The 22,464-nt window shown below is 40.6% G+C and overlaps 1 protein-coding gene, 1 long non-coding RNA gene and 3 other non-coding genes across 5 annotated transcripts in view; all 5 read left to right on the top strand.

Moving 5' to 3' along the window:
• Positions 1–526: 526 nt before the first annotated feature.
• On the top strand, positions 527–600 carry trnat-ugu (transfer RNA threonine (anticodon UGU)). Its single transcript has one exon. It is a non-coding gene; the product is annotated as a tRNA-Thr (tRNA).
• A 604-nt stretch (positions 601–1,204) lies between these two features.
• On the top strand, positions 1,205–1,278 carry trnat-ugu (transfer RNA threonine (anticodon UGU)). The gene has a single exon. It is a non-coding gene; the product is annotated as a tRNA-Thr (tRNA).
• Positions 1,279–2,437: 1,159 nt separating this feature from the next.
• trnan-guu (transfer RNA asparagine (anticodon GUU)) lies at positions 2,438–2,511 on the top strand. The gene has a single exon. It is a non-coding gene; the product is annotated as a tRNA-Asn (tRNA).
• A 4,530-nt stretch (positions 2,512–7,041) lies between these two features.
• On the top strand, positions 7,042–15,000 carry LOC144087392 (uncharacterized). The gene is made up of 4 exons (XR_013304720.1): positions 7,042–7,155; positions 7,317–7,385; positions 8,328–8,482; positions 14,364–15,000. It is a non-coding gene; the product is annotated as an uncharacterized LOC144087392 (long non-coding RNA).
• Positions 15,001–16,288: 1,288 nt separating this feature from the next.
• Positions 16,289–22,464, top strand: part of dpp10 (dipeptidyl peptidase like 10) — a 124,593-nt gene continuing 118,417 nt past the window's right edge. Inside the window, exon 1 of the mRNA XM_077616607.1 lies at positions 16,289–16,443. Within this exon, the coding sequence (XP_077472733.1) occupies positions 16,384–16,443 (60 nt within the window). The 5' untranslated portion in view covers positions 16,289–16,383. The remainder of the gene's footprint in view (positions 16,444–22,464) is intronic.

Here is a 22,464-nt window from a genome sequence, read left to right as displayed (position 1 = left end):
CTGATGGGCTCTCATTGGCTGTCTCACACCAACCACTAGAGGCCGGCCCGGTGGTGCAAGTGGTTAGCCCGTTGGCCTCACAGCTCTAGGGTCCTGGGTTCAAATCCAGGTCTGTCCACCTATGTGGTGTTTGTATGTTCTCCCTGGGCCTGTGTGGGTTTCCTCTCGGTACTATGGTTTCCTCCCACATTCCAAAAACATGCATGGCAGGTTGTTTAGACACTCTAGGTTGCCTCTAGGTATGGAGTGTATATGGTTGTCCGTCTCATTGTGCCCTGCAATCGGCTGGCCACCCATTCAGGGTGTCCTCTGCTGCGAAAGTTAAAGCGGTGATATTCGAGGGATTACTGTAATGCAAGTGCATACATTTATAATAATACCCATCATTTTCAAACTTGGTGGGTTCGTTCAAATTGAGTTGTCAACCTTTGAAGTATGTAAAGAAATGCCTGATTTTGATAGAAAAAAGGAAAATGGTGTACAAAGTTACGTGAAAATTGGCAATAAAAGCTCTAGTATATTAATGGGCACTGTGGCTTAGCTGGTTAAAGTGCCTGTCTTGTAAACAGGAGATCTTGGATTCAAATCCCAGCAGTGCCTCCAATCCACTTGGTGGTTTCTTTGGAATGCTGAATTTTTTTTTTAGATCATAGGTGTCAAACTGATTCCAGAAAGGGCCTAGTGTTTTCTTCCCAACTGAAACACCATGGACAATTTGACCAATAACCTTTCTGCTGGAATAAACAGAAGATGATCAATTGATTACATTTGAAAGAGAACACATTGGTGAAAAGGTGTCGTCTTGGTGTTTTAGAGCGTCGGAGCGTCGGAGCGTCGGGGCGTCGGAGCGTCTGACCTTGTATCATCAACGCCACGTGGTTTTTTTTTTGGAAGACAGACGGACACACAAAAGACAGACTCAGGCCTTCAGTGTCAATTCTCACACCAGTGTACTTTATTGCAAGAAATTACACCTTCTTGAGAGCTGATCTCAGTATATATTATTTTTCAGAAGGCAAAAGTAGAGTTATTGCAACTTTATACATTTATAACAATACTCATCATTTTCAAACTGGGTGGGTTCGTTCAAATTGAGTTGTCAACCTTTGAAGTATGTAAAGAAATGCCTGATTTTGATAGGAAAAAGGAAAATGGTGTACAAAGTTACGTGAAAATTGGCAATAAAAGCTCTAGTATATTAATGGGCACTGTGGCTTAGCTGGTTAAAGTGCCTGTCTTGTAAACAGGAGATCTTGGATTCAAATCCCAGCAGTGCCTCCAATCCACTTGGTGGTTTCTTTGGAATGCTGAATTTTTTTTTTTTAGATCATAGGTGTCAAACTGATTCCAGAAAGGGCCTAGTGTTTTCTTCCCAACTGAAACACCATGGACAATTTGACCAATAACCTTTCTGCTGGAATAAACAGAAGATGATCAATTGATTACATTTGAAAGAGAACACATTGGTGAAAAGGTGTCGTCTTGGTGTTTTAGAGCGTCGGAGCGTCGGAGCGTCTGACCTTGTATCATCAACGCCACGTGGGTTTTTTTTGGAAGACAGACGGACACACAAAAGACAGACTCAGGCCTTCAGTGTCAATTCTCACACCAGTGTACTTTATTGCAAGAAATTACACCTTCTTGAGAGCTGATCTCAGTATATATTATTTTTCAGAAGGCAAAAGTAGAGTTATTGCAACTTTATACATTTATAACAATACCCATCATTTTCAAACTTGGTGGGTTCGTTTAAATTCAATTTGTAATATATCTCAAAAATGGGCACTGTGGCTTAGCTGGTTAAAGTGCCTGTCTTGTAAACAGGAGACCCTGGGTTCAAATTGCAGCAGTACTTCAAATCCAGTTGCTGATGTCTTTAAAAAACTTTGATCACAGGTGATCTGATTCCAGAAAGGGAAAATTCTATGCATGTTTTCCTCCTCAAAAAAGTGTCTACGAGCCAATATAATGGTTCTTCCCACCTTGCATTTCAAATCACAAAAAAAGTTTAAAAAAAGGCAGTATTCTCCCTTTGACATCCATGTTCTCCCACATTTTTTAATCTATTCCATGATCTGACTTTTGGGTGGCCCGCCGGCTGAGTGGTTAGCACATTGGCCTCACAGTGGGGGACGTGAGTTCCAATCCAGGTTGGTCCACCTGTGTGGGTTTCCTCACACGTTCCAAAGACATACAAGCTAGACTGATTGGTCATATTATTTGATTAAGTCATATTTGGAGAAAAGTCATAAAATTATGCGATTAAAAACATGACATTACATATTTTTACTTCACTCAAACCCGAAGTGAATCAGGGTCCGTAGACATTTGGTGACTTTAGGTCTCTGTGAACAATTAGATTTTCAAATCATTTTGTAGGTTTATGTGATTCCTACAACTTAAAAAAGGTTGGGAAACACTACTCCAAATGTCCAGTGTCTCTGTGGCGCAATTGGTCAGCGCGCTCGGCTGTTAACCGAGAGGATGGTGGTTCAAGCCCACCCAGGGATGTGCGCCATTGAAGTGTTTTGCCTTGCAAATGTGAAGTTCTTGCTGGCCCTGTTTGGGTTTTCTCTTAGTAATCAATTTCCTTCCGATATTCCAAAGACATACAGGGAAGGCTGACTGAATACTCAAAATTGCCCATAATTATGAGTGTCAGTGTGAATGGTTATCCGTATCCTGGTGCCCTGCGATTGGCTGGCCACCAAGTCAGGTTGTCCCCTGCCCCGTGTCCGAAGTTGGCTGGGATAGGTAGTATGTAAACAACTTTTTGCCTGCTTTGACTCCCAAGCCCACCATCTGGTCACACCACATCGACCTCCAGTACATTCCACCCCAAGCTAGGAAGAAGCCCCACCCCAGTCATTGTGGAGGTGGTGAATGTGAAACGTGTGCTCCGTGCACTGAACTCCAGGAAGCCCACAGGATTGGATGGAATACCAGGCAAAGTACTTAAGGCCTGTGCTGACCAACTAGCACCAGTCAATCTTCACAGACATTTTCAACCTTTCACTAGAACAAGTCTCCGTCCCAGCTTGTCTGAAATCGGCCACCATCATCCCGGGACCCAAGAAGTCAATTGTCTGTGGTGCAATTGGTCAGTGCGTTTGGCTGTTAACCAAGAGGCTGGTGGTTCAAGCCCACCCAGGGATGTTACATCTTCTTGATACCTGATCTCAGTTTATATTATTTTTCAGAAGGCAAAAGTGGTGTTATTCCTTTTTCAGAGTCTTAAAAAGTGACTGCGATCCAATGTAATAGTTCTTCCCACCTTGCATTTCAAATGATAAAAAACATTTAAAAAAAGGGATTATTCTCACTTTGACCTCCACCTTCTCCCACATTTTTTAATCTACTATAGTCATATATTCAAAATCTACATTCCTACCAGAATGTAGGATGGCTTCATGCTTGCTAATTAGATTAGATTAGATTAGATTAACCTTTATTCATCCCGTATTCGGGAAATTCAGTTCTTAACAGTAGCAAGCACAAACACAGGAAAAGTAGACCTAGATAAAGCTGGAACCACACACAGGAAGCCCACACAAGGTTGGGACCTTCTGCAGACTAAGGCTGAGGTTGAAAATATGCAGAATCACTCTTCCAAGCTGATCCGCACAGTCCCTCAGTAGTCTGGGGCTGATCATCAGGACCGGTAGCCTTCTGGTATAAATGGTTCCAAAAACATCCTGGACTAGCCTAAAGAAACTATGCTAATAGAACAATGACTGCCTCTCACGCGCAATGGGTGGAGTCGAGTCGTAAAGGTCGTGAAAACATTAAAGTAAAAGGTATCAAGTACAAAGTCAAGTATAAAGGAAAGTATTAAGAAATATTAAAATGTGATAAAAAAGAAGCCAAAGAAACGAGTAAGAGCGGACAGAGCTACTGCCACCGGCTGGCACCTGAGCGGCGACATCTTGGTTGCAATAGCAAGAACAGATACAAACACAGGAAAATACATTGTAGAGCTAGATAAAACTGGAACCACACACAGGAAGTTTTCCACAAGGTGGGGACCTTCTGTAGACTGAGACTGAGGTTGAAAATATGCAGAATCACTCTTCCAAGCTTATTCGCACGGTTCCACAGTAGTCTGGAGCTGAAGAATTAACAGTAACAGAGTACGCCACTCCCGATACTCCCTTTGCGGCCTGGTCGGCGCCGACAGCTCTTCCATCCTATCAGGGAGGGATCTCACTTTCCCCATAATAATAGATGGAATGATTGGTCTGAAGCATCGCTTCTTCTCCCGGCACTTTTGTCCAGCTCCAGATTTCCAGCGTCATCAAAGTTTTGCTCTTTCTACTGCGTATTGTTCACAGCTGATCCCATGTGTATGACAGTGCAGGCATGGCTGAATGGTTCCAAAAAAGAACTAGCAGAAAGAAACTAAGCTAATAGAACAAAGAAAGTTGTAAAAAGATTAAAGTAAAGAGTATAAATTACAAAGTAAAGTACAAAGGAGGGTATTAAGAAATATTAAAATGTAATTAAAAAAAGATGGAAAGGCTGTAATACACAGAAAACAAGTAAGAGCGGACGGAGCTACTGCCAGCGGCTGCTGCCTGACGGCGCCATCTTGAAAAAAAAGGAAGAGCATAGAGTGCCTGCCTCTATCTGATCATTTGGGTTTGTGTAGCCTCTTCACAGTAATGTGTGAACACAGTATGTGGCAATGGTGTTTATAAATCTTATGTGTCCCTTTATTAAATAAATCAAACTCAAATGTTTTTGCATGATTGTTATTTATTTTAAGACATTCATAAATAATTTTCTCTCATTTTTGTGTTTCTCACATCTTTCATACAAAATTGGGACACTTTTGATCATTTTTAAAGTATTTAGTTGAACGAATTACAGAATGTACATTTAAAGTACTGCACTACTATGAAAAATCCAAGTTCTGAAACAAGTTGTGGAACAAATTAATTTCGTAAGTAGAGGTGCAATTGTATCTCTCAAGAAAATTAGCGTTATACAAGGAATAGCCACAATCAAAACATAAATTAGAGGATATCTGTAATTTTTTTGCTCAAAACATCATCTTTAAAAAAAAAAAAAAAATTCATTTGAGATTACTGAGCATCTTGAGTTTAGCTGTGTTGTATAAATCCTGCCACGGAGGATACACCCGCCTCTATTCTCTCATGGCCCTTTATTGCTTTTTAATGGAGATGAGTAACCAAACAAATGAGCAGCCGTATCTTGGCTCAGCAATGGAGGTTCTCATTAATCCAGACGCTCTGTTGCTGATGGCCATATTTTTCTTTTCTTTTTTTAGAGGAGATGCATGTTCTTGACTGCTTCACCACACTCACCAACAGTTAATTTGAGTTAAAATAGAATAATTGGGAGAGACTACAGGCAGATAAGGTGTGGTTTTCATGTCACACCTTTTCTGCTGTGACCTCATCCTCACTGTTGTAACTCTTCCCTGCAGTGCCCATCTGTGTCTGTTGGAAAAACAACATTATGGGTTGCTATCACAATTAATCTGAGTATAAGGTGAAGAGGAGCAAATTACATTAAAAATAAATGTTTTCAGGCCATAGCTTTTATTTTCAAATGAACTCTTGGTAAATTGGAAAACAAAACAAATATTCTGTCATTGTAAAGTGAGCCACATTAGAGATAATAGTATTTAGACTATTGATAAACAGAAGTAATGCAGCTATGCACTAGACCAAGGATCAGACTCCACACAGGAGAGCGTGTTCTAATGGCGAGCCTTTTAACAGAATATACTGAAGACGAAGGCCAACAACGAATGTACTAATTGGCCGAGGAAATGATCATTGAATTTTAGCTTTACAATTTACAAATTTGAATTTTAGTTTGGCAAACTGAATGTGAAAAAGTAAAAGTGAATTAAACTTACATATCCAATTTCTAATTAAATTATTCACATTAGGTTTTAATGCAAGGATTCATATTCATTCATCTGAACCGCTTTATCCTCACTAGGGTTGCAGGGGGTGCTGGAGCCTATCCCACTTTGCTTTGGGCCAGAGGTGGTCAGCCGATCGCAGGGCACGAGAACAACCATTCATTCTCAAACTCATATCTAGGGGCAATTTAGAGTGTCCAATCAGCCTGCCATGCAGGCTGTCAGGATTCAAATAAAGAATAAAATATTATTGTGGTATTTCAGTTGAAGTCATTATCCAATATAAATTTACATAATTCAGATTGAGAGCTGACTGATAGTGTAGAGATTCACTTGCCTGCCTTCAATGTAGGCAGGCGAGGGCTCACTTCCCGCTGGTAACCTTTACTATTGTGAGTGCGGATGGTCATCTGTCTTTCTGTGTGCCCTACGGCTAACTGAAGACCAGTCTAGGTTGTAGTCTGCCTTTCCCCCGAAGTCAGCTGGAATAGACTCCTGCAATCCTCACGAGGATGTACGGTATGGAAGATGAATGAATTATTAATTCATATTCAGTGTAGCATTTTCAAATTCAGTTTTTGATGGCACAAATATCAGTCCATACCTCTGCCAAACATGTGGGGGTTCAGGATAGATGTCCAAACAGCTTGTGTAGGTTGGTCTAGGGCAGGGGTAGGCAAACTATCCCACAAAGGGCCGCAGTGGGTGTGGGTTTTCATTCCAACCCATAGAGTGGGCACCTTTTCACCAAACTGGTGTCCTACAAGTGCAATCAGTGGATTGCAGTCAGGTGCTTCTTGTTTTCTGCAGAAATCTCATTGGTTAAACTGTCTGTGCTGGATCGGTTGGAACAAATACCTGCACCCACAGTGGCCCTCAAGGACCAGTTTGCCCACCCCTGGTCTAGGGACTCAGGAATGAGAAAATGTAAAAGGTAACAAAACCTGACTAACTGACTAAAACTAAAATAACTAACTAAAACTAAATAAAACACAAGGTAGAGAATCAAAATTAGTACTGAATTCCCAATGCCAAAAAATAAGTCCAAACAATTATTAGTAGGTAGAATGGTGGTGAAATTTCAAAAACTCATGGCAAGAGTATAAGGGTGGACAGCCTCTGGCTGACCGGGCAATGGGGACACTGTCTGCCTTTTGCAGTTTAAAAAGAAAATTATTTTTTTCAGTTAATTCAGTCAAAACCAGCAGGTGTGCGCAGAAGAGTCAGATGAGTGGACCCAATTGCAGGGAAGCATAGAGGTAAGGCACCTCTTCAAGCTTTACCTACAGCAGCAAGTTTGACGTTTCGTAAATTGTATTTGTTCATATCTTGGGACATTTTTTTCCCAATTGAGCCTTTTCGCAAACTGATTCATTCGTGAGTAGAGGTATCACTGTATTATGTTTTGTTTTTTACCTAGTGGTGAAGCTGAGCCTCCAAAAAGTTTAACAAAGTTCCACCAACTTCCAAGCCTTTCCCATCAATTGAGGTAGACTGCTGTGGTTTCTTGGATGACATGCTGTGTGTAGCTGTTGGCTTAATTGACAATATGTTGGAATAGTACGTCCGTAAAGAACTACTGAAAAATGTCAATAGGCCGATCAGAATCCAACGAGGCAGTAGAGCTCTGCTTTCCAGGGGTTGAAATTAAGGGGAATTAATTTGTTGTCAGTTGGCTTGATATTAGTCAGATTCATCACTGTCTTTGCTTATTGCATGGCCTGTGAACCCTGCCTCTGCTGTATATTTTTTCTGTTCTGGCAACAGAAGCAGTAGTGATCTATATATAAACATTGTTTGATTTAGAAAAAATATTAATAATAATAAAAAAAATATTATATATATATATATATATATATATATATATATATATATATATATATATATAATTTTGCTATCTAAAATAAAATCTAAAAAAAGTATCTACTCTGTTGTAATTTAAAAAAGCTTTAAATAAATTTAAATGATGTTCAACTACTAATACATATTTCCACATCAAACACAGCTGACATTTAGATATAAAAAATATTTGGTGGATTTTTGCCTGGTATATTATGAAAACACTGCAATCTCAAACAACCCCTCATTTAATATGTAAATATCAGTGACTAACCAAAGTAATGAAGCATTAACAAATGGATATGAGCCTTTTCTAAATCAAACAATGTTCATTGACTTAACTACGTACATGTTCAAAATGGAACTGAATGTGCAACACGCAGTGTTAACATTACTGAATTAGTGTCCAACTATAAATACTGACTGAAATCTCCTGATGTCCCCCAAAGGGAGTAATAAAAAAAAAATATATATTTCAATCTTAGTTTAGCCCAAAAATACATATTTTGGTTGTGTTTTAGAATTGGTTTGAGTGTGTGTGTGTGTGTGTGTGTGTTGAGATTGATAATCAGACCTTTGGTTTATCTCAAAGGAAGAGAGATCCTACAGTGCCTCAGGCGAGCAGTTATTTATCTTCTAGTGAGTAGCTGCATCATTCAACTGGAGACCTGCCTGAGCCTTGCTTGAATAAATGAAGAACGTGCTGCATTACAAACAGCCTCTAATTACCACAATATGAGAGATGAGGTACAGTACACTCTTTTTCAGCTCCCAAAGGTGTTGCACATTCCATAATAATCAACTTTATTGCTTTCTCAAGATATCTTTCATGCATGGGCTGTCATGACACCATGTAATGGGTTTTCTTATTCAGTACACTCAAATAATTTCAGGTGGAGTTATTTCATTTTTCTCCATTTCTTTTTCTGAACCGCTCTATCCTCACAAGGGCGCGGGGGTGTTGGAGCCAATCCCAGTTGACTTCAGGCCAGAGGCGACGGACACCCTGAATTGGTGGCTAGCCAATCACAGGGCACAAGGAGACAAACAACCATTCACGCTCACACTTATATATAGGGGCAATTTAGAGTGCCCAATCATGTCTTTGGAATGTGGGAGGAAACCGCAAAGTCTTTTTAAAGCCCCACTGTTCATAAAAAGAGAATTTAAAAAGGATAATAGAGAAGTCAGTGTCAGAGCCCAATTCAATTTTACTATCTAAAATAAATGTAGCGGTCTTCATCCCAAAGGAAGTGGACTCCAAAGAAATAGGTCAATTCAGAAACATCGCTCTGCTGAACGTAGAGGGGAAGATCTTCTTCTCGGTGTTAGCCAGAAGGATGACCACCTACCTTCTAGAGAATGGCTACATCGATACCAACTGCCAAATAGCAGGAATCCCAGATGCTCCAAGGTGCGCAAAGCATTCTGCCATGATCTGGGACCAAATCAAGAAGGCCAAGCGGGAGACGATCGACATGGATGTCATTTGACTCGACCTCGCCAATGCGTATGGATCAGTCCCACACCTGCTGATCTGTTATGCCCTGGAGTTCTTCCATATGCCTCCATGCATCAAGAAACAGGTAGCACTGTACTTCTGCGACCTGCAGATGTGCTTTGCCCTCCAGGAATTTACCACTGGTGGCAGCAGCTAGAAGTGGGAATTACAATGGGGTGCGCCATATTTCCAATCCTCTTTGTGGCAGCCTTTGAGGTCATCCTCATTGGAGCAGGACAAGTAGTTGGAGGAATCAAATTACCATCTGGACAAAGGTTACTCCCAGTGAGGGGCTACATGGACGACGTCACCAGCCTCCTTCAGACAGCAGCATGCACATCTTGACTGCTGAAGAGGATGGATGAGTTGACGTCATGGGCCAAATCCCGTAGTCTGTCACTCAGAAGAGGAGTCAGAAACGACAACACAACAACAGACCAGGCCAAGAGAGACACTAAGGCCCTTTTCCCATGGCCAGGAGTGGGACATGAGGGTTGACCTCAACAGGCAGCTCCGATTCCTCACGGAGATCATCACTACATCCAGCGCCCAGACATTGTGGTATGGACCTCCAAGGCAAGAGCAGTACACCTCATAGAACTAATAGTACCATCAGAGGAGGGGATTGAGGGCGCCTTTGAGTGCAAGAAGGCCAAATACTTGGAGCTGGCAGCTGAGTGCCAGGAAATTGGCTGTCGAGGTTGACTGCTATGTCGGGCTGTCAACAACACGCCTCCTGAGGGACGAGGAGTGACTGCAGGCAACCTGAGGAAGGCCATAAAAGAGCTGGCAGAGGAGGCAGAGAAAGGCAGCTTGCGACTCTGGCTTAGTAGGAAGGACAGGAGCTGGGGAAATAATAACTAACCCCAACAACGGCTAAAGGAGGCAACAGCTATCAGCTGCAGGGGGTGACAGAGAGACATCTCTGTCACTGCTCCGCCACCAGGAGATGTTCCAGGATTAAAGGAGCAAAACATCAATGATTGGTGGTTCCTGTCTGATGACCCTGCAGCTAACCCGTGGGCACTGAATGAGGTGCGACAGGCAACAATGCCAAGAAGGAAAACATACCCACTGTACATCATTATTGAAGATGAGGCTGCAATATATTTCAGTCTGTATCATTTATTTACCCTATTTTCTCGAATAAGCCTTATTTGTAACTAAAAAATGATGACTGAATCAAGCGTACGGCTTATATGCGCACAAACTTACCATGCTCTTTTTCACCAGTAGATGTTGGCAAAGTAACATTTAATATTTGTTGATCATTTTCTGTTTTGCAGTAAGAAAACAACCATTACTGGATGAAATAATTCTTTATGGATTGACCCTGATAATGTGCTTTTGAGTATCTCAGAAATACCACGTACTCCCTATTAAAACCATGAATATGGAGGTGTTTAATTTAACTAAGGCAGTGGTTCTTAACCTTGTTGGAGCTGCCGAACCTCACTAATTTCATACGCGCATTCACTGAACCCAACCAGTTTCATATGCGCATTCACCGAACCCTACATTAGTGTAAAACAAGCAGAGGTGCCCGTCTTCACCGGTCCCACCTGCTTCTTTAGAACCAAAAGACAGCTGTTGCGCTATAAAAAAAATTCTCTTTTGAAAAATGGGTCAGATAAGAAATGAAAATTTCAGTTACACGCACAGCACAGCAAACATTTGTATACATTTATGTACAGGTGTGATACAGAAGTAGTTCAGCACTTCAAATCAATCAACCAGTACAGATATGATATGAGAAGCAATTCAGAAGTTCAATTCAATCAGGCCAACGCCTCAGTAGGATACCAAAACAAAGTAGCACACAATATCAGTTTGGGGAATATGTAGAAATAGAATTCTTTTTCATGGGGATCCTGAAAAGTGAAAGAAAACATGAATATTCTGTTGAGAGCTAAGGTTGATATGAAGTTTACTTACCCAAAAACCAAGACAGCAGCATCCACACAGTCAGCCCACCCCCATTGGAAACAATAACCACCAACACAAATTACCCAAATCAATCAAGCAGCAGCAACTCTTTAAAAGCACATTTACAATAATTTGATTGTGTTAACGACGACCATCAACTCGGACCCATAACTCTGCATCCATGCCCTGTTTACAAAGCACAGGAGGCCCAAAGACAGCTATACCTCAAAATGCAAACGAATCAGTGCCAATCAAGGCTATACATGAAGCTCACACGAGAGAACGAAAATTTTTACCGTAAGGCGTAGTCAACATGGAAAGAAAACAGATGTCCCACACCTGGAAACTCGGCAACCAATCACCCATTGGGCGCAGCAGCAAATCGTTTAATTCTCTGCAAGTGTAACATGTTGAAGTGTTTAATTTACACCCCATTAACGATTGCATGTTGGGGATGTGCAACTAGTTTTGACTGGATGTATATCGGTATTCGATTATTTATCCCTTGATGCGTGTACCTCGACCAGCACGGGAGATCTTCCTCATATCGGTAAAGTTGGATTGAGGAAGCAACAACAAATCACTACTGTGATTATTTCTCCCTGTGCTTCAAGGTATGCTGTTTGTTGTAGAGGCCTGTTGAGTTTTTGGTTTGCAATATACACTGTTTAGCGTTTGAGAGAGAAGGTAATGTTTAGTAATGTTTATCTACCTTTGAAGTGTGTGCGTGAATGTGCGAGTCCCGGGTCATGGATATGTATGTAACATTCAGTACGCTGCCTTCGGCCACCATTAACCTGTATAGTGTCTATGACGGTTATAGCAAGGAATTTATGTTATCGATATTTCATTGTTTACCTTGTCGAATAGTTGAGAAGGACTTCTCGAATTTGTAAAAAGAAAAGATAACACATGTTATCACCGTATACTGAACGGGTGTAATTGTACATTATGTTTTTTGTTCTAACGTGTTGAAATATATCAGTAAAGTTGGATTGAGGAAGCAACAACAAATCACTATTGTGATTATTTCTCCGTGTTTCAAGCGTAAATACAGGGTGCAACACAAGCAAATATAGCAAATATAGTAAGCTAAATGGTAAAGCAAAGAATATTCTTTGGTGCAAGCAAATGTATAATAATATGAAATAAAATCCTGCCAATTTTGAATTCCTATAATAAAGTTGTTTGTGTGCTCACATTAGCTTCCTCCTTTGTATGTGTTGTGTGTATTGCACAAATAGAACATGTTTTTGCATGCTTGTTATTCATTTTAATATTTTAATACATCATTTTCTTTCATTTTTGTCTGTTTCTCACATCTTTCATTCAAAAGTGGGATCATTTTTAAAGGGTTTAGTTGGTAGTAGGGACGGCCCGGCGGCTTGAGGGGTTAGCACGTCGGCCTCACAGCTCTGGGTCCTGGGTACAAATCCAGGTCGGTGCACCTGTGTGGAGTTTGCATGTTTTCCCCAGGCCTGCGTGGGTTTTCTCCGGATACTCCGGTTTCCTCCCACATTCCAAAAACATGCATGGTAGGCTGAATGGATACTCTAAATTGCCCCTAGGTATGAGTGTGAGAGTGAATGGTTGTCCGTCTCCTCTTGCCCTGCGATTGGCTGGCCACCGGTTCAGGGTGTCCCCGCTTCTGGCCCGAAGTCAGCTGGGATAGGCTCAAGCACTCACTGCGACCCTAGTGAGGATAAAGTGGTTCAGAAAATGAATGAATGAAAAAAATAGTCTTTTTTAGGACCATGGAAAGAATTACAGAATTTACATATAAAGTACTGCTCTACTTACGAAACATCCAAATTCCCCCAAAAGTTTTGGAACCAATTAATTTGGTAAATAGAGGTATTAATGTATTTCAGTGTATGACATAGGAGGTAATTTTCCGTGGCATACCTGACCATCGCTCACGGCACACCAGTGGCTGAGTCACGGTAGTTGGGAAACACTATCCTAAACTACAGGAAAAGTACACAACTACACAATTACTAATTCATTAGCCCAGATGTAAAAGAATCGGGCTCTGGGGTTCAATCGTTGCTGACCCATGCCATATTAGCAGGAGAAGTGGTATCATCAGGTGATTATGGACCCCTCAGGAACCCTTTGAGTTGCCTGCTTCTTCATTAGTCATGTCCGAAATCAATCACAGGATTTTTACATGTATGAATATCAATCATCATTAATAATAGAAAGAATGAGTGTGAGCAAATTTATTTTAGAATAGTTTGTATCAAACTACATCCCTTCTTATTAACCAGTAACAACTGTGTCTCTCAGTTTCACTAACGTTTGTGACCCCAGAGTCAAAACATTATCCAGTTCTTTTCATACTTCTGTTTTTTGTTGCAAATGCTCTCATGAATTGCGCAAACGTTTCTTAAGGTTTTGCCTATGGGTGTTGTAGTCAATGAAATTCACAAAGGTGCTTTGCCAAGAAGAACTAAATGTGGAGGTCACTGGAAGAGCATCATATGTGCACACATGCTCGTTCATGCAGAAGACTTGGTCTCCTGTATATGGGCATATGATGATGGAACAATTATTACATAGAATGAAAGGAGGCCTGCTGCTCATACTGTATACTATATGTAGTAGAGATGCACAAGCAGAGATGGAAGTGGGGGCGGAAATGATCCATGTAGGCCTTATTGGTAAAAGACAGGTGCGTTGGTCCCAAAAATTTGATGGCAACTGTCAAAACACCATGTTAGAGTCCCACTATCACAAGTTCAGGTCACGTTTTGTTGGGGTTTAGTGGTTGGGTGTGTTTTTCCTTGTGTGTCCTGTCCGTGTGATTGTACATGAGCATCACCTGCTGTGTCCTTTCTTGTTCTCCTTCCCTTGTGTGACCCAGGTGTTTGTGGTTCTCATCAACACCTGTCTGTGTATTTATAGCCTGTGATTTTGACGGGCGTGCAATTATTTTCTGTGTCTAGTCATGTTGCCATTCGTCGGTGTGCGTCTGCTCGTAAGTGTGCTTCCCCATTCAGTTTTTTTCTTTGTTGTTTTTTCCCTGTTTTTAGTTTGCAAGGTTTATTTTGTAGATGTTTCCCTATTTAACCTTCTATTGCTGTTTTGGATATATTAACAGTTATATAAAGTGCAAAGTTATCACTATGTTTTTTTTTCCATTCATAGACGTCAAAATGAATTGTCTTTAGCGTTTTATCTGTTTATCTTTTCTCACAGGCCGGAACGAACGAACGACCGCCGGACCGGCGAGCCAGACGCCTCCTCATGGGCCGGACACCCGCCGGACTGGCCAGACTATGTTTCGAAGTCCCACCATGCCTTCCCTACCTGTTTTTGTTGTTATGGTCATTCGGTTTTGGGACGTCTGGGATCCGTCCCTTAGGGGTGGCGTACTATTAGGGTTGGTTAGTTTTGTTATTCCTTTTTCCGTGTGTGCGTGTCTGTTTGCTTTTTGCCTCTTGTGTTCCTTTTGGCTTCCCTTTCCTCTCATTAACCAGCTGTGTATTTTGTGATTAGCCCCGTTCAGACTATTTAAACCTCATGTGATTGTTAGTGATTGTCAAATTGTCTGCTTTGCTATGCTCAATGTTCCACATTTCACGTTCCATGTTCCACGTTCCACGTTCCGCATTCCACGTTCCGCGTTCCACGTTCCATGTTCCATGTCTTGTGATCCTCATTTGCCCAAGTCCTCCCTGTCAGGTTTGAGTTTGTTATTTGATTTCCAAGTCTTCATTATTTTTGGAGATCCCTGCATTAAGTCATTAAAGTTTTTGTCAAGCGCACTCGTCCAATGCTTGCTTCCCTGCATTTGGCTCCAACTGTACGTTCCACGCTCGACGTCATGCCAAAACCGTAACAAACTGTACTTAACCTTGATATTATATGGTCATATATTTTTCCATCTGGTCGGATGTTGTAAATCTTGCCTGGCAGCGAGTATACCTCAATTTGATCTGAGTAGCTGAAGTTGCCATGGCGACCATGCCTTGCTGTAATATGTCCATTTCTGATGCCCTCTTATTATTTCAATCAATTGTATTTTCTGTGTTTGCCATAAAACACTAAATAATTTTTTGTTTTTTGTATATCTTGTGCTAAAACTTCAATGTTTTGCCATTGATTTTAGGCATTAATTTTAAAGGGGGCGGCCCGGTGGCTTGAGTGATTATCATCGGCCTCACAGCTCTGGGGTCCTGGTTTCAAATCCAGGTCGGTCCACCTGTGTGGAGTTTACATGTTCTCGCCGGGCATGCGTGGGTTTCCTCCGGCTCCTCCAGATTCGTCCCACATTCCAAAAACATGCATGGTAGGCTGATTGGACACTCTAAATTGCCCCTAGGTATGAGGTTACACGGTCGATTGGTCGCCGGTCTTATGGTCACCAACCTTTTGGTCGCCGGTCTTTTGGTCGCCCGGAAGGTTATTGATAATTGCCATTTAAATCCTTGCTGAAATTCCCTAAATACAAACTGCGAATTACTATTTAGTCATTCTTAATGCCCTATTAATTATTAGGCTAAAGAAAAGCTCCAAATTTCCCGGACTTTTATTGTTTTTTGTTGGAGAACTTGTTAAGACCCTGACTGACGTACCTTCCTAAGGTTGACAACTCATGTACATACAACTCTTATACACTCACACGTCGGCTCAGCGAAACTGCTCATGGCCATTGTTGGCTTTTATTGATGCGTAGACCATGTTATTTTACCTTGTTTTGTCGCCGGTCTTTTGGTCGTCGGTCTTTTGGTCGCCGGTCTTTTGGTCGCCCGTTGTCGCGGTCCGGGCGACCAAAAGAGGGCGACCAAAAGACCGGCGACCAATCGACCGCACACGGGTATGAGTGTGAGCGTGAATGGTTGCTTGTCTCCTTGTGCCTTGCGATTGGCTGGCCACCAATTCAGGGTGTCTCCCGCCTCTGGCCCAAAGTTAGCTGGGATAGGCTCCAGCACCCCCCGCGACCCTAATAGGATAAAGCGGTTCAGAAAATGAGATGAGATGAATTTCAAAGTGGCTGTAAGTAAATGGTTCCCAGGTCCGATTAGACCTTATCACTCATTTTTTGGTACATATTTAGCGTTTTTATGAACGTTCAATGTATCTTGCACATTGCCCTCTTTGCACATTGGCTCCTCCGCGCTGCATGCGCAACGTCGTCTCATCCAAGCAAGCTTCATCAAGGACCGCATTTTCCTCACAAGACTTTGTAGGATAAGAGGTATTATTTCTTCCCAAAATGAACCAAACCGCTTCAGTATCGCATCAAGTTAAATGCCAATCAACAAAGACCATTAAGGTAAGCTATTTTTATAACATACATTGTTGCCATTTGAGAAATTTATTGCAAGTCTGTCTGAGGACCACGAGAAAAGTTCAGCGCAGTCCAAGTGAGCCGAAATTTGCGCTGGACATGCAGATGTTTAGAAAGGATAATTCACTTACGACATTCTGATTGAACTTGGTTGTCAACCTTGAGTTCCCTTGTTTTTGTTCTTTGTGGGTAATTGGCAAATACGCGACGCGAATCATCTTTTTGAAACGCTACTGACGCAGTGGCACAATTTCATTCACATCACGTCGTGTGATTATTAGTATTTTTGTTGTTGTAAAGGAATCAAATATTTTTAGCGAGGCTGTCTGTGTATTGATTGAGTTGCCTGTTGATCGGCTCTTTAAAAAATGTTAATAGTAATGAAGAGGTTAAAAAAATTGCAAGAATTCGCTGTCCTTAAGTCACGATTCAGAAGAATTCTCCACTGTGTGCATATGTTTGTAAAGCTGCTATCGGTTAAAAGACGACTCCATTTGCTCATATTTAGCGTTGTTTCAAATCTGGTGTGAACATTTTATAGTCACTTTTTTTTTATTTACAACAATATGTAGCAACTTCGGATTTTTTTTCTAAACATAAGTAGTAATTCTCATCTCATTTCATTTTCTGAACAGCTTTATCCCCACTAGGGGTCCAGGGGGTGCTGGAGCCTAACTCAGCTTACTTCGGGCCAGATGTGGGGGACACCCTGAATTGGTGGCCAGCCAATCGCAGGGCACAAGGAGACAAACAACCATTCACTGTCACAGTCATACCTAGTGGCAATTTAGACTGTCCAATCAGCCTACCATGCATGTCTGTGGAATGTGGGAGGAATGTATCACCCTTACACGTTTTGGAGCATTTTATCCTACAAAGATATTTCAATACAGTCATACATCTATTTACAAAATTAATTGGTTCCAGAACTCTTTTTGTAGCTTGAAAACTCCGTAAGTAGAACAGTACTTAACATGTAAATTCTCTAATCTTCCCACGGATCTCACACAAGTACCAACTAAATCCTTTAAAATTGGTCAATGTGTCCCAATTTTGTATGAAAGATGTGAGAAACACCCAAAAATGAAAGAAAATTATAAGCAAATGATTTATTAATGTCTTAAAATGAATAACAAGCATACAAAATCTTTCCGTGTTGAAATGCAGGGGAACAAGAGGAAGCTAACAGTAGGCAACAGAGAGAGAGCACATAAACACACATATGAACACACGAGGACTGAACACACATCTCATAAATGCAACATTAAGAATTCAAACAACAACATTAATCAACGACAAACATTAACGTTTTAGGATTTCTTTGGAATTTAATTTTTCACCCATTTTATTAGTCGCTACTGGTTCTTACCTGTTTGGAATTAACTTGCCCTTCTGCAGTGCTGGTTGACGGACGTTTTGAATAAATAAAAACTAGCCAAAAATGATTACCTTTGATGACTTTTAATAATGTTTCTATAATGCAACAGACAAAGGTCATCAAAGTGGGCGATCGCATGACTTGTGAACACTTTCTGGATGTTTTTTTTCTATGAAGACAAAAAGTTCGTGAAATTTCTCCAGAATTTCTTTGATTTTTGCTGTTGGAATGCTCGCTGCTTCCTCCTCGTCCGCCTTCTTGTTATATTCCTTCTGTATTGTCAAGTGTTCCATTAACTCTAGAGCAGGGGTCGGGAACCTTTTTGACGAAGAGAACCATAAACAATCCATATTTTCAAACATCATTCCTTGAGAGCCATACTCAGAATTTAAAAGTAAAAATACATGAAAATGTGTACATTTATTAATCATGTCACCACTTTGAAAGTAAAAAAAAGTCTCTGAATTCTTTTGAGAACATTATTTCACTGTTGCTAATCAATTAGTATCAATGAGAGTATGCATGCAGAAGAGTCTAATGAAGAAAAAATATGATTAAAAAGGCGCCAGAAATAGCCACAGTGCCGCCGTTTCGCTCCCATTAGTTTGGGACTTAGGTCTCTCACCAGCGGTTCCCATATTTTACCACACAGGTTAACGGAGACCCATATACACCCATCAAAAGAGCCACATATGGCTCCCGAGCCATAGATTTCTTACCCCTGCTCTAGAGAGTTCGTTTTTATGTTCCTCAACTCACTTCTATTCATTGCACTGGTAATTTTCTTGAAAATCAATGCATCTATGACAATTTCAAAATAAAATAACGGATAAGGAAATGCATTTACTTTTTGGGGGATTTCATAACTTGGATCTTTTTCATATCTCGAGGCACTCATTTGCATATAAAAATCTTTCATAGCCTGAAAATTTCTGACCTAGAGGCATACGTAAGTACTAACAAATTCTTAAAATTTCTCCATTTTATATATATCACTGTTCTAGAATTCTATATGATATTTCTACGTTGTACTTTTCAAATCTCTATTTGAATGTACGTAGTAAGTAAATCTCATATTTTCACTTTAACTTCATATGTGTTCCACAAATTGACAATTATTAATACCCATGCACATATATGTGACTCGAACATAGTTGGGACAGTGAGTATTACAAACGTCATTGGGAAGGGTGGGGAATCTGGGATAGGCTAAAGTTGCGAGAGTTGTGCCAAGAGGGAAGTGGTGTCACCCCTGATTTCCCAAAAAACATAGAATAAGTTTGCCATGTGACCATAATTTTGGAATGAAATTTGAGTCAGTTGACATTGACTCATCCTTTGAAGAATCGCAAAGCAGACACACAGGAAACACAGGTAGCCAAAAGGTAAAATGTTTATTGAGTCGAGCATCACTATCTGGCCAGTGAAGACGGTTTTACGAACGAAGAGCAGAGGCCCTAACATGAAAGTTTCAAAAAAGTTTTTGGATCCAAAAGTAACATTTTTATAATCAAGGTATTTTTATTGTGGTGTTTAAACAATTAATGACAAGTGATAGGTTTATTATTAATACACTTTAATCAAAACAGGGAGACATCATTAACATACTCTGGCTACAACTTGCAAGGAAAATCACTCCCGACTCGCCTTCGTCCAAGATGATTCTAAAGAAACGGCATCTTCCTCTGTCAATTTAGTCGGCGCATAATCAAAACATTTGAGGTAATCTGATTCAAACAATTGCATAAGCTAACCGAATAACACCATTAAGGTAAAAAACAACTGCCACATCAATCTCATATTAGATCGGAACCAAAAACACCTAAGAATTTGCACAAGTAAGCATACAAAGTGACCCGAGCGGATCGGAAACCAAAACAACTGCGTAAGAATTTGCATGAATAAGCATAATAATTTCTTTACAAGGTAAACAGAGCGACCGTATTTTTAAACAATAATGCGAGTATTTTCGGAAGTTGATTCGAATATCGCCATCTGCCGGAATCCAAGTCAAATCAATTTAAGAGTCCCTTGTAGATCTTCATTGCCAACTCAGATCAACAGTCTCGGCCTGGAACATGGTGTCCTGTTCGGTCAATAGTCCTGAAAACAATTAACTGGCCTCGAAAGCAGCTGTGGGGGGAAAGTGTCCTCGAGCTTACTCGGTCCCAACATAAAGTATAGCACACATTAAATTATAACTGCATTACCTATTAAATGCTTAATGAACATATAGTAACATCCCAGAATAAACCAAACAACACGTTTTAAAACAGTTCACATAAGTTTTAGTGATTGATTTTAGCTACACTATGGGTATAGAATGTGATTTTTTTTGTTTTGTTTTAAACTGTGGGCATCGGTTAATTTGTGCCCCTATCACTCTTCTGGAAACAAATTCTTAGTGCTCTGTCTCCAGAAATAATAACTCCCTTGCCAATAGCTGAAGCATGAAAGAAATGTAAAAATAAGAATTGTGACAGGCACCCTGGAATAATGGAACTGGAGAGGACTGTTGAGTTGCTTGCAAATTTTCTGAAGTAAAGTTTTAAGAAAGGAAAGCCCATCTACACATTTGAAAGAAATAAGATTTTATTCACTCAAAAGGTTACCAACACTATGGAAACTTGATGGTACACCAACACGTTTATTTTCCTTTCCAGCATTGGCAAGTGGAATGTAGTAGTAGGTGGTATTAATTACAATTTTTAGCTGTTCCTTTGAAATATTATTTGTAGCCTGGTTTTGAGGTTTACAGCTGTTTTTTTTTGCTAGACCTGCTCAGTTTTGTTGTAGGAAAATGGACACTGGTTGCAAAATCTTTCATTAAATGTTAAATGAGTTAAGGATTTTGTCTGATTTAAATAGATCACTACAATTTTAGAGATTAGAATGATTACCTTGAATAATCAATCGCACATTTTCCGCACCAGGAACAAGTTGTGCCACAAGACTACTTTATTTCTTCCCTCGAGCTATTTTTCACTCAGTTGATTTAAGATTCAACGTCATTGCTCTTAATGATGTACCACCTTCTAAATTGTATTTCAGTTGGAGGCATTGAAATTTTAGCCAACTCAAAACAAATTACTTTTGGTTAGACCGTTAGAAGCTCATCACTCGACTATAAAGCCAGCATTTGGTCATTTAAAACACAGTTGGACACTACTTTGTGGTGCTTTGATTACTAATAAATGGGTTAACACATTGACCAATTCATGGTACAGTGGTAAGGACAACCATTTGCTAGTTATTTGGTTGTTATTTTATAAGTGTGAGAAGAATCATATAACAAAATTAAGTGATTTGGTTTTAAATACGCTGAAAAACAACCCCCCTTTTGAGTTTCCCTCCTAGAGCCTCATATTGGAATATCCTCAAAACCAAGAAAACAATTTGCGGTTACAACAGACGGTGTTATACAAAAGCCAGCCGGATGAAGGCCGCAGCTTGCTTGTGAGCCTCAACTCTCAGGGTCTCACTAAGTTTTCCAGGACTGGTTAACAGCCTGAGGCTTGTGTCATTAACGGTCGTTGGAAGTGTCAGGTCCACCCACAGGCAGATGGCAGCTATAAAGTGGGATTGTCAGAGAACCAGGGAGCTGTATCAGTGATGCTGTGTGCGCACCAGGGGCATGGTGATGAGTACACAAGGTTGAATCTCTGATTGAACAAAAGGGAAATGTTTTATACTTGCCTTGCACTAGAGTGATATGCCCTCTAAACACAAACAACTTTCAAATACCAATTACATATCTGATGCGGCACCCATTGTGTAAACTCTATTAGTCTATACAGCCATTTCTACACACACGCAAATTACTTGATAAACAAGCTCGCCGGCTGAGTGGTTAGCGCGTTGGCCTCACAGCTCTGGGGTCCTGGGTTCAAATCTAGGTCGGTCCACCTGTGTGGAATTTGCATGTGCTCCCCGGGCCTGTGTGGGTTTTCTCCGGGTACTCTGGTTTGCTCCCACATTCCAAATACATGCATGGTAGGCTGATTGGACACTCTAAATTTCCCCTAGGTAAGAGTGTGTGCGTGAATGGTTGTTTGTCTCCTTGTGCCCTGCGATTGGCTGGCCACCAATTAACGGTGTCCCCTGCCTCTGGCCCGAAGTCAGCTGGGATAGGCTCCAGCACCCCCCGCGGCCCTATTGAGGATAAAGCGGTTCAGAAAATGAGATGAGATGAGATTTACTACTTATTATTTAGAAATAAATACTGAAGTTGCTAAATATTGTTGTAGTAAATAAAAAAAAGTAAAATTTTCACATCAGATTTGAAACACTGGCGCTAAATATGAGCAAATATAGTCTTTTTTTTTTAACTGATAGCAGCTTTACAAACATGCATGCAGTGAGGATGTAGTGGGAATTTTTTCTGAATCCTGATTTAAGGACAGCGAATGAATGAAAAATGAAGTCAGGTAAAAAAAATAACTAAAGTTGTTAGCAGCATGTGAGGTAGCTATGGTGTTTTGGAGCAAGTGTCAAAGTGAAAGAATTTGCAGTGCTAAGACTGTAGTAAGCTAAAGTCTGAGAACATTCATTATGGCATTTTACGTATAGTGCAGTGACGGTACTTAATTGAATTTTTATTGTGAATTAGTGTGAATTTCCCGAGTATG

The sequence above is a fragment of the Stigmatopora argus genome, chromosome 13 (genome assembly GCF_051989625.1).
Source record: "Stigmatopora argus isolate UIUO_Sarg chromosome 13, RoL_Sarg_1.0, whole genome shotgun sequence".
NCBI lineage: Eukaryota > Metazoa > Chordata > Actinopteri > Syngnathiformes > Syngnathidae > Stigmatopora > Stigmatopora argus.
The sequence above is the reverse complement of the archived record's forward strand: the minus strand, read 5'-3'. Positions and strand labels throughout refer to the sequence as shown.